This window comes from Eubalaena glacialis, chromosome 3 (genome assembly GCF_028564815.1).
Source record: "Eubalaena glacialis isolate mEubGla1 chromosome 3, mEubGla1.1.hap2.+ XY, whole genome shotgun sequence".
NCBI lineage: Eukaryota > Metazoa > Chordata > Mammalia > Artiodactyla > Balaenidae > Eubalaena > Eubalaena glacialis.
Genome location: NC_083718.1, coordinates 21,320,703 through 21,333,081, shown reverse-complemented (window position 1 = coordinate 21,333,081; position 12,379 = coordinate 21,320,703). Strand labels below are relative to the sequence as shown.

General features: G+C 37.6%; 1 protein-coding gene across 4 annotated transcripts in view; it reads left to right on the top strand.

The window, feature by feature from the left end:
• The window catches only part of TAF1A (TATA-box binding protein associated factor, RNA polymerase I subunit A), a 33,612-nt gene extending 26,156 nt beyond the window's left edge, over positions 1-7,456 (top strand). For all 4 annotated transcript variants that reach the window (XM_061185332.1, XM_061185334.1, XM_061185331.1 and 1 more), the window contains 4 exons: positions 1,830-1,896; positions 3,010-3,133; positions 4,654-4,808; positions 7,291-7,456. In XM_061185332.1, the coding sequence (XP_061041315.1) occupies positions 1,830-1,896; positions 3,010-3,133; positions 4,654-4,808; positions 7,291-7,403 (459 nt within the window). In that variant the 3' untranslated portion in view covers positions 7,404-7,456. The remainder of the gene's footprint in view (positions 1-1,829; positions 1,897-3,009; positions 3,134-4,653; positions 4,809-7,290) is intronic.
• The last annotated feature ends 4,923 nt before the right edge of the window (positions 7,457-12,379 follow it).

The following is a 12,379-nucleotide window of genomic DNA, read 5'->3' as shown; positions in this document are numbered from 1 at the left end:
TTTACACCTAGGTTTTCTTCAGAGTTTTATAATTTTAGTTTTTACCTTTAGGTCTTTGATCCATTTTGAGTTAATTTTTGTATGTAGTGTGATGTAGTGGTCTAGCTTCATTCTTTGCCATGTGGATATCCAGTTGTCCCAGCACTGTTTGTTGAAAGGAATTTTCATACTCCCATTGAATTGTCTTGGCACCATTGTCAAAAATTAATTGATCATGGATATATATGGTTTATTTCTGGACACTGAATTCTGTTCCATTGATTTATATATCTTTATATCAGTACCACAGTCTTACTTGCAAACTGCATAATATACTTTTAAAGTTGCTATTTTAATTTTACTCTCCAAGATTTCTCTTTACCCATTTGTGCAAGAAAATACTAAGGACAGTTACAAGAAAAGCAAGATGCTGAACTTCACTCAGGTTGTCAATCATTAATGGTGTTTTGAAAAGACTTTAAAAAAATGGAACAGAAAATGACTGTAGTCAACACTTATCTTCAAGACAAGATAGATTTAGAGAAATTCTGGTTTTTCCTTTTGAAAAATACAGTATTTGAAATTAACTCAATAAATGGGTTTAAATAGATTGAACATAGCAGAAGAGAGAATTAATGAACTGTGTAGAAAATCAGGCTAAAGAAGGAAGAGCAAAAAGGATAAAAAGTGCGGAAAAGAGTGTACAAAGGACTCGGTGAAAGGTCTGAACTACTTGTAATTGGAGCCCAGGGAAAGGAGAGAGAGAACGGGGTTCAGAAGCAAACAAACAGGCAAAGACAATATTTAATGAGTCAATGGCTAAGAATTTTACGAAACTGATGAAAGACTTCCAGAGTTCTGATAGTGTTCTATCTTTTGATCTGGGTGCTGATTATGTGAGTGTGTATAACTTGTGGAAGTTTATTGAATGGCACACTCATGATTTGTGTACTTTTCTAGTACACGTTATATTTCAATAAAATATTTTTTAAAAATCTAAGTGAATTGAACCATATACAGAATTCCCTAAATCAAAAAAAAAATGTGATTTTGTAAAAACTGAGTTTTAATAATACTCTCTGATATTGGTATATTGATCATGTTGATTGATCTCTAATTTAAAAACTATTAAGAGAAATTAACAAATTTACTTTTCATTTTGTGGGAAATTATTTCAGTGTAAGATTAAATTACCTCAGCAGCAGACAGAATAAATTCATCTCTAATATTAAATATGTTTAAGTGAGAAATATACTTTCAATCCTATTTTTTGCATATTCATAAAAATTGTCCATCCTATTTTTAGAAAGAAAAACCTTTAACTTCTCCCTATTGTGTAAAAAGATTGTAAAAATATTGACTTGAATACTCTTAATGTACTGTGTTCCTGAACACAATCTTCCAAAATAACTAGCCTTGCCTTTTTTGGGTTTTGTTTTGTATATTCTGTGACCTTTTGTGATCAATAAATATTAAATCTCTTTCCTATGTGATATTGATTCTCTTTTTCTTTATTTTTTTCCTCAGTCCTGGCTGCTGAAAAGAAATTAAGTTTTTAAGTGTGGTAAACAGTATAAGTATAGAGAAAATAAAAAGTCTCTGTCTATCCACATCCCCCCACCCTCCCAACCAACTATCTTGTTATTAGGAGGGATTTTTTTTTTTAAATAGCTTTACATAGAACACCTTTCTATACCAAAATTAAACTGGATAAAAGCAAAGTATCTTTTAAATCCTTGATTCCTTTACTGAGGGCATATTAGATAGTAAGAACTTTATTTGAAAGTAAGCTGAAATTAGAGAAACACCTTTCGAATGTGTAAAAATTACAAGATTATCCTTTCTTCCAGATTTTGTATCAAATTGTACCATCTCATAAACTGATGTTAGAATTCCATAGATTACTGAGAAAGTCAGGTAAGTAGTTTGTTTTAAATCTCTTTGTGCAGACAAGCTGTAGACTGGGGCTCAGCAGACTGTGGCTATGGGCCGGATCCACCTCTTGCCTGTTTTTTTTTTTTTTTTAAATATTTCTTTCTTTCTTCCTTCCTTCCTTTCCTTCTTTTCTTTCTTTCTTTCTGCATTGGGTCTTCGTTGCTGCACCCGGGCCTTCTCTAGTTACGGCAAGTGGGGACTACTCTTGGTTGTGGTGCGCGGGCTTCTCATTGCGGTGGCTTCTCTTGTTGCGGAGCACAGGCTCTAGGCGCGTGGGCTTCAGTAGTTGTGGCTCGCAGGCTCTAGAGCTCAGGCTCAGTAGTTGTGGTGCACGGGTTTAGTTGCTCTGTGGCATGTGTGATCTTCCTGGACCAGGGGTAGAACCCGTGTCCCCTGCATTGGCAGGTGGATTCTTAATCACTGCACCACCAGGGAAGTCCCCTCTTGCCTGTTTCTATAAATCAAATTCTGTTGGAGCACAGCCATGTCCATTTATTTATATACATAAATATAAAAGCAGTCTATGGCTGCTTTTGCCCTACGACAGTAGTGTTGAGTAGTTATGACAGCCTGTAAGGCTTGCAAAACTTAAATAGTGTCTGACCCTTTACAGAAAAAGTGTGCTGACCTCTGCTATAGAATTTAGGCAATGGTTGCAAAAGAAAAACGGCTTCAATTTTATATGATTCAGCTGATTTTAATCTTTACTGGGATTCAGCTCAGTATAGAAAAGAACATAATTCTTCATAGGAAATCCGCTTGCTAAGTCCAGTAGGTACTGGGACTACCTCGGTTCTTCTCCTAATAGAAGAGAACATATATAAAATGCCCAAATAGGGCCGGTACCTTAAGTAATGTTCTCAGTAGTATAAACCCATATAGAGGTCAGACTCACCACCCTGCCTTCATTAATGTGGATAAATTATTGAATTCTTCAGATTCATCACAGGAGAGTATGATCACAGTGAATTGTTTTAAACTGTTAATCAAACTAGAAGGCTTATGATTCAGTGATACTTTATCAGTGGAATATAATCTTTTAGCTTTGTGCTCTTCAGTGCTTTCTGTAAACTCTAGCTGTTGTGACCATTGCAGAAAACGAAGAACACCATAAACTGGGGTTGGAGGTATTATTTGGAGTCTTAGATTTTGCTGGATGCACTAAAAATATAACTGCTTGGAAATATTTGGCAAAATATCTCAGACAGACTTTAATGGGGTAAGTAAGAAACATACAGTGTTTATTACTGGATCAGCATAAATAATGTTTTATAATATTTTAGCTAATAAAGTTCTTTGTTTATGTTTTTGGATTTTTTGAACTGTGTCTTCAGCTGTTTTCTTCTGAGTACGTCAGAAGAACAGGAAATAGGAAGTCACAAGTAAAACATACAAAAATTCTACCCAGATTTTTTGTGCTATCAAAATGGATAATAGCCCTTACCACTACTCTGCTAAGAGCTAAGTTTGTGCTTTCTAATTGGAAATAGGGACCAGAAGGGGTCACCTCCACTCTTCACTAGATTCTTTGTAAAGCTGTTTGTGATTTGTGTCATCAACTTGTAAGATCACATGGGAAGCAGCTTTTCTCCCAACTGTTCTCAGTCATTTTCATTGGGTTTTTTTAGGACCTCATAAAATCGTCACGGTTATTCATTCAGCAAATATTTATTAAGTCCCTTGTGAGCTGGGTATCTAAAGCTATCCCTCTGATCAAAATAATCATCAGTGTCACATTTTGAGTAAAAGGAAAGGAGTGGCCCTTGTCATTTTTACCTTGTGTGTGAGAGAATAAAGGATATCACAAAAATTAAATTTCATTGATTTATTATATCCATTTTAATTGCTTAGGAAATTCATTATCAGTGGGAACTTGCTTCAGGCTTCAGACCTGACTTGACCTTAGAACAGTCTTGATTAGGAAGTATTTTTGGTGTGATATGTTGATGTACTCACTGTAAACCACTTTCTAAATCTAAAGCACTGTACAAACCCTTACTAACCCCAAGGTTCTTGAAGGCAGAGAAATGTGCTGCTCACTTTTTAAACCTCTAGAAGTTTTGCCACAGGGGCAAATAGGTACTAAATAAGTCTTTGCTCTATTAAATTATTGATGAATACTTAGCATTGCCTGGGTTCAACTGTCAAACCTATGTGTTCCTGTGTTTGTATAATAATGCCATCTCAATTTGGATAGTAATTCTTTGTAGCCTATAATTTTAAAGTAAGGTTTTAAAGTAACTTTTAAGAAATAAATAACAATAGCTAACATTTGTTGAAAATTTACTTTGTACCATATAAAGCATGCAAAGAGCTTTATATGACACTTGCTATACTATGGACCAGTTTAATCCTAATAACAGTGCTACGAGATGGGCACCATTTAATATCCTCAAGGAAATTGAGGCTCAGAGAGATTAAGCAACTTGCCGAAGATCACATAGATAGTAGATGGAAGATCTGGGATTTGAATCTGAGATTTTGACCTTAGAGTCTATGCTGTTAACTGCTGTGCTGTACTGAACTGGCTCTTTCATTAAATGGAAAATGGGACGTGGAGATCAAAGAGGACGAAAAAGGATTTGCTTTCATGTGTGTGCTATGCCATGGCCATACTCGGAAGCTAGTTTGGAAACATCTTCCTTGTCATCTTTCCACAGACCCTACTTAAGTTCAGATTCTGACACTATAGGTCTGTCTCCATCACTGACCTTCCCTTTTGACATTTTTCTTTTCCAGGAGTCATCTTGCCTGGGTTCAAGAAGAGTGGAACTCCAGGAAAAACTGGTGGCCAAGCTTTCACTTCAGCTACTTTCGGGCAAAAAGTGATTGGAAGGAAGATAAAGCTTTGGCTTGTGAGAAAGCTTTGGTAGCTGGATTATTGTTAGGAAAAGGTACATGTTTTGTTTTCTTTTTATCTAGCCATAGCTTTCAGGTGATTTTGAAATTACAAAGTGTGACCATTCATTCATATTAGAGTTTACCTAAACAGTATCTAAGGGTATTAGATGCTGGAAAAATAACTGCGGAGTGGAAAAATGAATACTGAATTCAGGCCAGGTGATCTGCTTGTAGGGAATTTCCATGGATTAGAAACAGTGATTTCATATTGTTGATCGTCATTGGTTTTTATGCTCTAACTTGAGTATCTTTAGGGGCCATTAAGATAAAGGATGCACCGTTTTCACAGCAAATGACCATTTGGCTGTGCTGCAGAGAAAGTTTACTGAGTTTGTCTACTATATTAGACATAGAAAAATATTCTTTATTGACCTCATTTTTTTATGACAGCTTTGTTATTTATATTTACTTACCTGTTGCTGTAAGGATGAGACATTTTCTTCCCTTCAGAAAAGAAAAAAAAAAACACCTCCTATTAACTTACTTAAAAGTCGTCTTAAAAGAAAGGGAAATTGGTCTCTTCTTTGGGGAATATCTTGGCTATTAAAACTCTTACCTGCTTTGTACCACTGAAATGTAGAAAGGTAGTCAGTACTGAAATGAGACTGCAACAGAACGTGTCCAGAGGTGAAGAAAGTGACCTCACAGTGACCATGAGTAAACACTGTGTGGCCAGGGAGTTTAAAGTATCCTAAAGAGATTCTTCAGGTCGGTTTAGATATAATTTGTATTGATTTGGAATTAGTATTCTCAGTTAATGTTTCAGATGGTTACTTAGATTAGTAGAATACTGATTTTATGGGAGGAAAGGGATTAGTAAACATGAAAGTAGTTTTTAAAATTTCTGATGTACTGATGACAAGAAACAAATGTGATTTGGATTGTGACTTTCTACTTTATGAGTATAGAGGTTTCTGGTACAGATATCAAAAGGTACCTGTGTTTGAGTGGGGTCTGAAGACCTGGGTTAACTTTCCAATTCTGTCCCTTACTTGCCAGGTCACTTAGGTCAAGCAGTTAACCTTTGGGAGCCTTCTGTTTGAGATGGGCAGTGTAACACCTGCCCCGTTTGCTTACAGGATTGCTGTAAGCATCACACAAACATCACATCAAAGTGCTTTATACATTCTGAGGTATCCTGCGAATATCAGGCATAAAATGTCTGGGAATGGGCTCACCTTTTCTTCTTTCCGGGTGTTAGTATGGGGGTTGAGTCAGTCTATTGGGAGTTGTGCTGGGTTTTGTTCTTGATCTGGTTACCCTCATTACATCCTGGGATGCGAATTTTAGTCGTGGCCTCCCTTTGCTTTGTGCTTGGAGTAGGGTACGGTGGCTGCCCTTCCTCCCATGCTCTGCTCAAGGTGAACCAGGCCCATTTGTCCTTGGAGGGGCCTTTCCTCCCAACAGTTCAGGCTGCTTGGCTGCCCTGTGACTTTAGCTCGGTGGGCTTGAAGTTAGGAATTGTAGTTTATTTGGCTTTTTCTCTGTGTTAGATTGGTAGCAGAGTTTTTTCCAGTTTTCTGTATTCTAGACAGAAGCAGAAATCTGTGTACAAAGTATTTTGTTTTTGCTAAAGTGGTAGATGTGTTTAGAAACACAAATTATTACATTAACACCACACACACCACTGCCTCCCAGCTAATAAAATATTAGCAGTTCTCACCTACTATTTTCAGGGATAATAAAATTGTTACTCTAGGTACAATATATATTCTAGCAATTTCCCAGAGAATATGAATAAATGCAAGCTGAGACTGTAATAAAATTAATTTTTCCTATGTTTTTTATGGGCTCATTTATTAAATAGAGAAAATCTCTTATAATATCCAGTTTACATTTTTCTTACAGGAATTTGATTCATGTCTCTGAAATACTTAACTAGTGATCCTCTTAGCATTGTAAGACTATGAAAAGCAGGTAGAACTTGTGATGAGCACCTTTGGCATATCTGCATGATCACCATCCAGCTGCCTGCTAGATGGCAGGAATGGCTAGATTAAATTTTTGATCTCTTCTAACCTATGATTTGTTTATTCTAATTCTTCACATCAGGGTTTTCTACAGAGAACTTCCTTATTGTCATAGATGCATCTTTGGCTCTTTTACCAACTTATCGTTGAGAAGGAAGCTCTGGTAGTTTGCTTCTGGAGAAGGCTCATTTAATATATGAATATATATAATATGCATATCACCTTAACTAAGGTTTAGGAGGGAAGGTAGAAAAGAAGCTAAAGTATATGCTTTAATTATGATGGATCAGAAATATTTTTGTATGTAGGAAGCAGTACATTTCATTGGTGACAGCTCTGAGAATGGGCTTAGACATATTGGTATAGATAATACAAATCCGTCTACTTTTATAATCATCAGTATGCCAGAGTTGAAGCAAAATTTTTAAAATGTAGAAATATACTTAAAGAATTTGATGATAAGTATTAAAACGTTTTGTTTGTTTTGCCTTGTTTTGTTTCTTAGGTTGTAGATATTTTCGGAATATTTCAAAACAAGATCACCAAGTCTTAAAGAAGAAAATTAAGCAGATGAAGAAATCAGTGAAAAAATACAGCATTGTAAATCCAGGACTCTGATACTGAATTTTAGTTACTTCAGATTAGTAGCTTCAGAGTAGTAACTCAGTTGATAGCTTTAAATGTATTTATTTATTTGGTATTTTAAGAAGGTAGCTTATTTGGCTATGAAAAAGTTATTTTTATATTTTTTTATATTTTCTTTTACTATCGGTTATAGCTAGAGAAACAGTCTCATTGCCTTTGCTCTTTGTAAATATATTTTTTCTTTTTTTTGTACTGTTAAATGTAACATTGATTAAGGAATAATCTTCAAATAAAAATATATTTGTTTAATCAGAGCATATAGCTCTACAGCAGTTATTGCTGTTTGCAGATAATTTGCCTCTGATAATTGGGTAATAAAATATAACTTGTGGAACTGTTAAATGAACGTGTGTATTCTTTTAGATGCTTAATGATCCATGTTAGGTTTACCACCATGAAGAATATATTGGTGATGAGTTCTGTTGAGGAAACAGAAGGATTTAGAAAAGAACTCCTCCTCTTTCCCTTTTGGTAGTCAGACATGGCAGTGTGGGGTTAAGTGACCTCTGGTAGAGAGCTACCTTTGACTCTGGAGGACTCATTTGGGTCAGAGAGGGTAGAGGGGCCTGGTTGCTTTTAGCTGGCACTGGCCTAACTTTAAAGGATTCCAGCTTTGTTGGTTTGCTTGTTTGCCTGGCACAGCAATCTAAGACATGAACTACTGTGTCCCTCCCCTTTCTCTTGGAAACCAGAATGCAGCAGTAGGTAGCTGGACAGTGGAGAAATAGTGTCCCAGGGTCATACAGGAAGCCCATTGGGAAAGCTTCGCTCAGAAGCCAAGAACAACTTTCCTGGAATATCAGCTGAGCTTTATAATATGTTGTGGTAACTGGTGGAGTAAGTGCTTCTTGAAAACTGTCTTGGCTCATATACATTTACTGTTCAGATAACTAGTATTTGAGTTCCATGAAGGCTCCCTAACTTCAGAGCAAGTCCGATATTAAGATGGCAAACCACACGTTTTCCCCATTGGCTTATATTCCTACCAATTTCAAAGCATCTGTCAGAAAATTAGGGGACAAATTATGCTTTGTCAATAATTCGATATTTTATGCTTCGTAAATAAATGACTACCAACAAATAACTACCCAACTTTATAATATTTGTGTGAAACAAGTAGGTGCCCCACAGAACCAAAGTAAAGCAAGTGAAAACTACCAATGAATAGGGCCGGCTTCACCACTGGGAGTCCATGCTTGGGTGGTAAAGGAGTTCCGTATAATATCAACACTATAAGGGTGAAATTCCCAGAGGATGTGGACAAAATCTCAAAGCCTAAGCCAAGATCGTCAGGGCATCTACTCCCTGAAACCTATAGTCAAAAACTCTAAAATAGGATTTATGAATTCTCATGATCCCTAGCAGGATGGAGGTGAGAATGAAGGAGAAATGAGTAGATATGGTTATCAAATGTTTGTATCTAATTGCGCAATAGGAGCAATGTGAAATTTTTTTAAGCCCACTAAAATTAAAGCTAGTTTCATGAGTCATAATGGCTAAAATTTATCAAGCACGTTGGGCTTTACATTTCGTCATCTCATCACTGCAGTCCTATGAATTATCTCTATCTTAACAAGAAAGAAAGTGGTGTCCTCAGAGATTAAGTAACTTGCCCAGGGTCACGGCTGGTAGGTGCTGGCTCTAGGACTATAGCCCGATCAGTGTGGTTCCAAAGGTCACACTCTGTCTGTGCTATGTGTACTGCCTTCCAGTTTAGTCATGTTTATAACCTGCAGCGCCCTGAGCCAGGGAGCAGGAAAAAGAATAGAGGGGATCCATCACCCAGACTTTCTCCTGGGCATGGAAGGTTCCCTCTCTGTGTCCTCACTGATCCCTCCCCATACAGCCTCTTGTGAAATCACCACGTTGTTTAATAGTCTTTGTACATCTGTCTTTCTCAGTAGTATATTACCTAGCCTTAATAATCTCCATATCACCAACACCTAACAGAATTTCTGGCTTATTAAATATTGAGTAGAACTGAATGAAAATTTATGAAAGTTACCGACTGAGCACGCCTGCCCCATAGGCAGTAATAATCTCGGTGAATTTCTGCCAAGGGTAGGGCCTCAGGAGACTGTTAGGTTTGAATCCTGGATTTATCATAAGCTTTCATTGTTTCTTTACCTACAGAATGGAGACAAGTAAAATTGCTGTACTTTCTTTTTTATTTTTATTTATTTTAATATTTATTTATTTATTTATTTTGGTTGTGCTGGGTCTTAGTTGCGGCATGTGGGATCTTTAGTTGCCATATGCAGGCTTCTTAGTTGTGGCATGTGGACTCAGTTGCGGCATGCATGTGGGATCTAGTTCCCTGACCAGGGATCGAACCTGGGCCGCCTGCATTGGGAGCGCAGAGTCTTACCCACTGGACCACCAGGGAAGTCCGTGTACTTTCTTTTAAAAAAATGTTTTTATACATCATGATGGAATGAGAAAAATCTGGGATGTAATTCAGAACACCTAAATTTTCTTGCCATCTTTTGCAGTCACCTAAAGCGTGACCCTAAATGTTTCATGGAACCTGTCAGACTTAAGCTACTTGTCTATACATTGGTAATGGCGTATCTACCCTGCTTAGCTAATAGAATTATTGTGAAGATCACATGAGATGAAGTGAGAAAATACTTCATAAACTATAGTACGTAATACAAATGAGAAGAATTGTTGATACTTTCCCTAAGCTCAAACGCGCCTGCTCATTTTCAGTCTGTGAGAGAACGCAGATAGATGCCAGAGAAGTCAGTAAACTATATGAGAGGCTACTGAGCTGGAACATTTCTTTTTCTATTTTTTCTATTTTATTCCATGACCTGATTCTAGGATAAACACCAGACTCTTAACCTCTCAACATCATTTTTAAAAGGAACTTGCTGGGCTTCCCTGGTGGCACAGTGGTTAAGAATCCGCCAGCCAATGCAGGAGACACAGGTTCGAGCCCTGGCCCGGGAAGATCCCACATGCCGTGGAGCAATTAAGCCCATGTGCCACAACTACTGAGCCTGCACTCTAGAGCCCACGAGCCACAACTACTGAGCCCGCATGCCACAACTACTGAAGCCCACGTGCCTAGAGCCCGTGTTCCACAACAAGAGAAGCCACTGCAATGAGAAGCCCGCGCACCGCAAGGAAGAGTAGCCCCCGCTCGCCGCAACTAGAGAAAGCCCGCATGCAGCAACGAAGACCCAACACAGCCAAAAATAAATAAATAAATAAATAAATAAATTTTAAAAAATAAATTAAAAAAAAAAGGCACTTGCCATAGGAAACAATGTGTGTGTGTGTAACTGCTATGGGATGAATTGTGTGTCCCCAAAAAGATGTATTGAAATCCTAACCCCCAGAACCTCAGGATGTGACTTTATTTGGAGATTGGATCTTTACAGAGGTAATCAAGTTAAAATAAGACCATTAAAGTGAGTGCTAATCTGACTGATGTCTTTATAAAAAGGGGAAATTTGGACACAGACATGCACACAGGGAGAAAGTTGTGTGAACACAGCGACAGATATTGGGGTGATGTATCTACAAACTAAGGAATGCAAAACATTGCTGGTAAACCCTGAAAAGCTAGGGGAGGGACGTGGGCCAGATTCTCCCTCCTGGACCTCAGAAGGAACCCACCCTGCCGACACCTTGATCTCAGACTTCCAGGCTCCAGAGCTGTGAGACAATAAATGTCTGTTATTGAAGCCTTGCAGTTTGTGGTACTTTGTTACGGCAGCCCTAGCAAACTAATACAATAATTTTTAAAGAAAATATCATGCCTGCTTCAAAAGTGAGAGCTAAAGTGATTTCAGATACTCAGTCTTGACCCAGCTGGTGGTTCCAGGTTTATCTCCTAAGCTCACCTCACAGTCAAAATTTGTCGTCCGTTCTTCCCCATCTGTACCTTATCTCAATACCCTGCTCAACCTTCATTACGATTTTTTTCTTTGTCCCCTCCAGCCTGATGTCATCTCTCCCTCCTTGGAATCCACTGGCAGTTTGTTCCTTCCTTATTATCTTAATATAATCTGCCTTGTATTATTTGGAAACTTATTTTAACTTTTCTTCTCAGAGCATAAGCTTCTTGAAAAAGTTTGTTTCGTGAATCAGTTTTCTGTTCAACATTCCTCTTCCAGCATAAGCTTTGCACATGATCATACAAACCTACTGAACTGACATTGAGACATCTATTATAAAATTAATTACTGCATAATTATTATATAACCACATGTATTATGGTATTATATCTCAAATATTATGCAGTCCCATCTGAAATATTACATATTTTAATAATGAGAAATTCATGCTGTCATTACATCTGATGGGACCTGCAAGCCAATCTCTCCCTGCTAATTTTGTAATCACTCTGCCCAAAGCAATAAGATCTGATTTACATGTCCTGGGTAGGTAGGAAGATTTGTGTTTTCATATGTCCAAGTTTATTTTTTTAATGCCGAGTTCTAATTCTGTAAACAGAATCAATTAGAATTATTTTCCAAAAAGGAGGCATTCCTTTGGACTCAGTTTTTTTTTTCATGGCAAAGGAAAACTGAGACAAACGTTAGTACAATCAAAAAGTACTCTCAGGTCCTACACGGAACAAGAGAATGCACTCATTCTTACACGTCACAGGGTAAACGGTCACCTCCCATTTCTGAGAAGGCCTCAGGGCTGTAGATTCACTGGCGGAAGTTGGTCCAAGTGTAGCTCCTCCCGCCCAAGGCTTCCAGAGCGATGACATTATCTGACCTTTGAGCAAACAACCCCGTGGAATCAGCACAGCCACCAATGAATTACTGATGCTGTATTATGTTTTAAAAAGCAACATTCAACGAGGTATGATGTTGAACAGTACCCCCAGGAGAGCAGGGCTGTTTGGGGATCATTCTAAGCACTCCCTCCCCTTGACTTTTCTCTTAGTTACAAAAACGTTGTTTGTATTTTAAAAGCTACTTTGG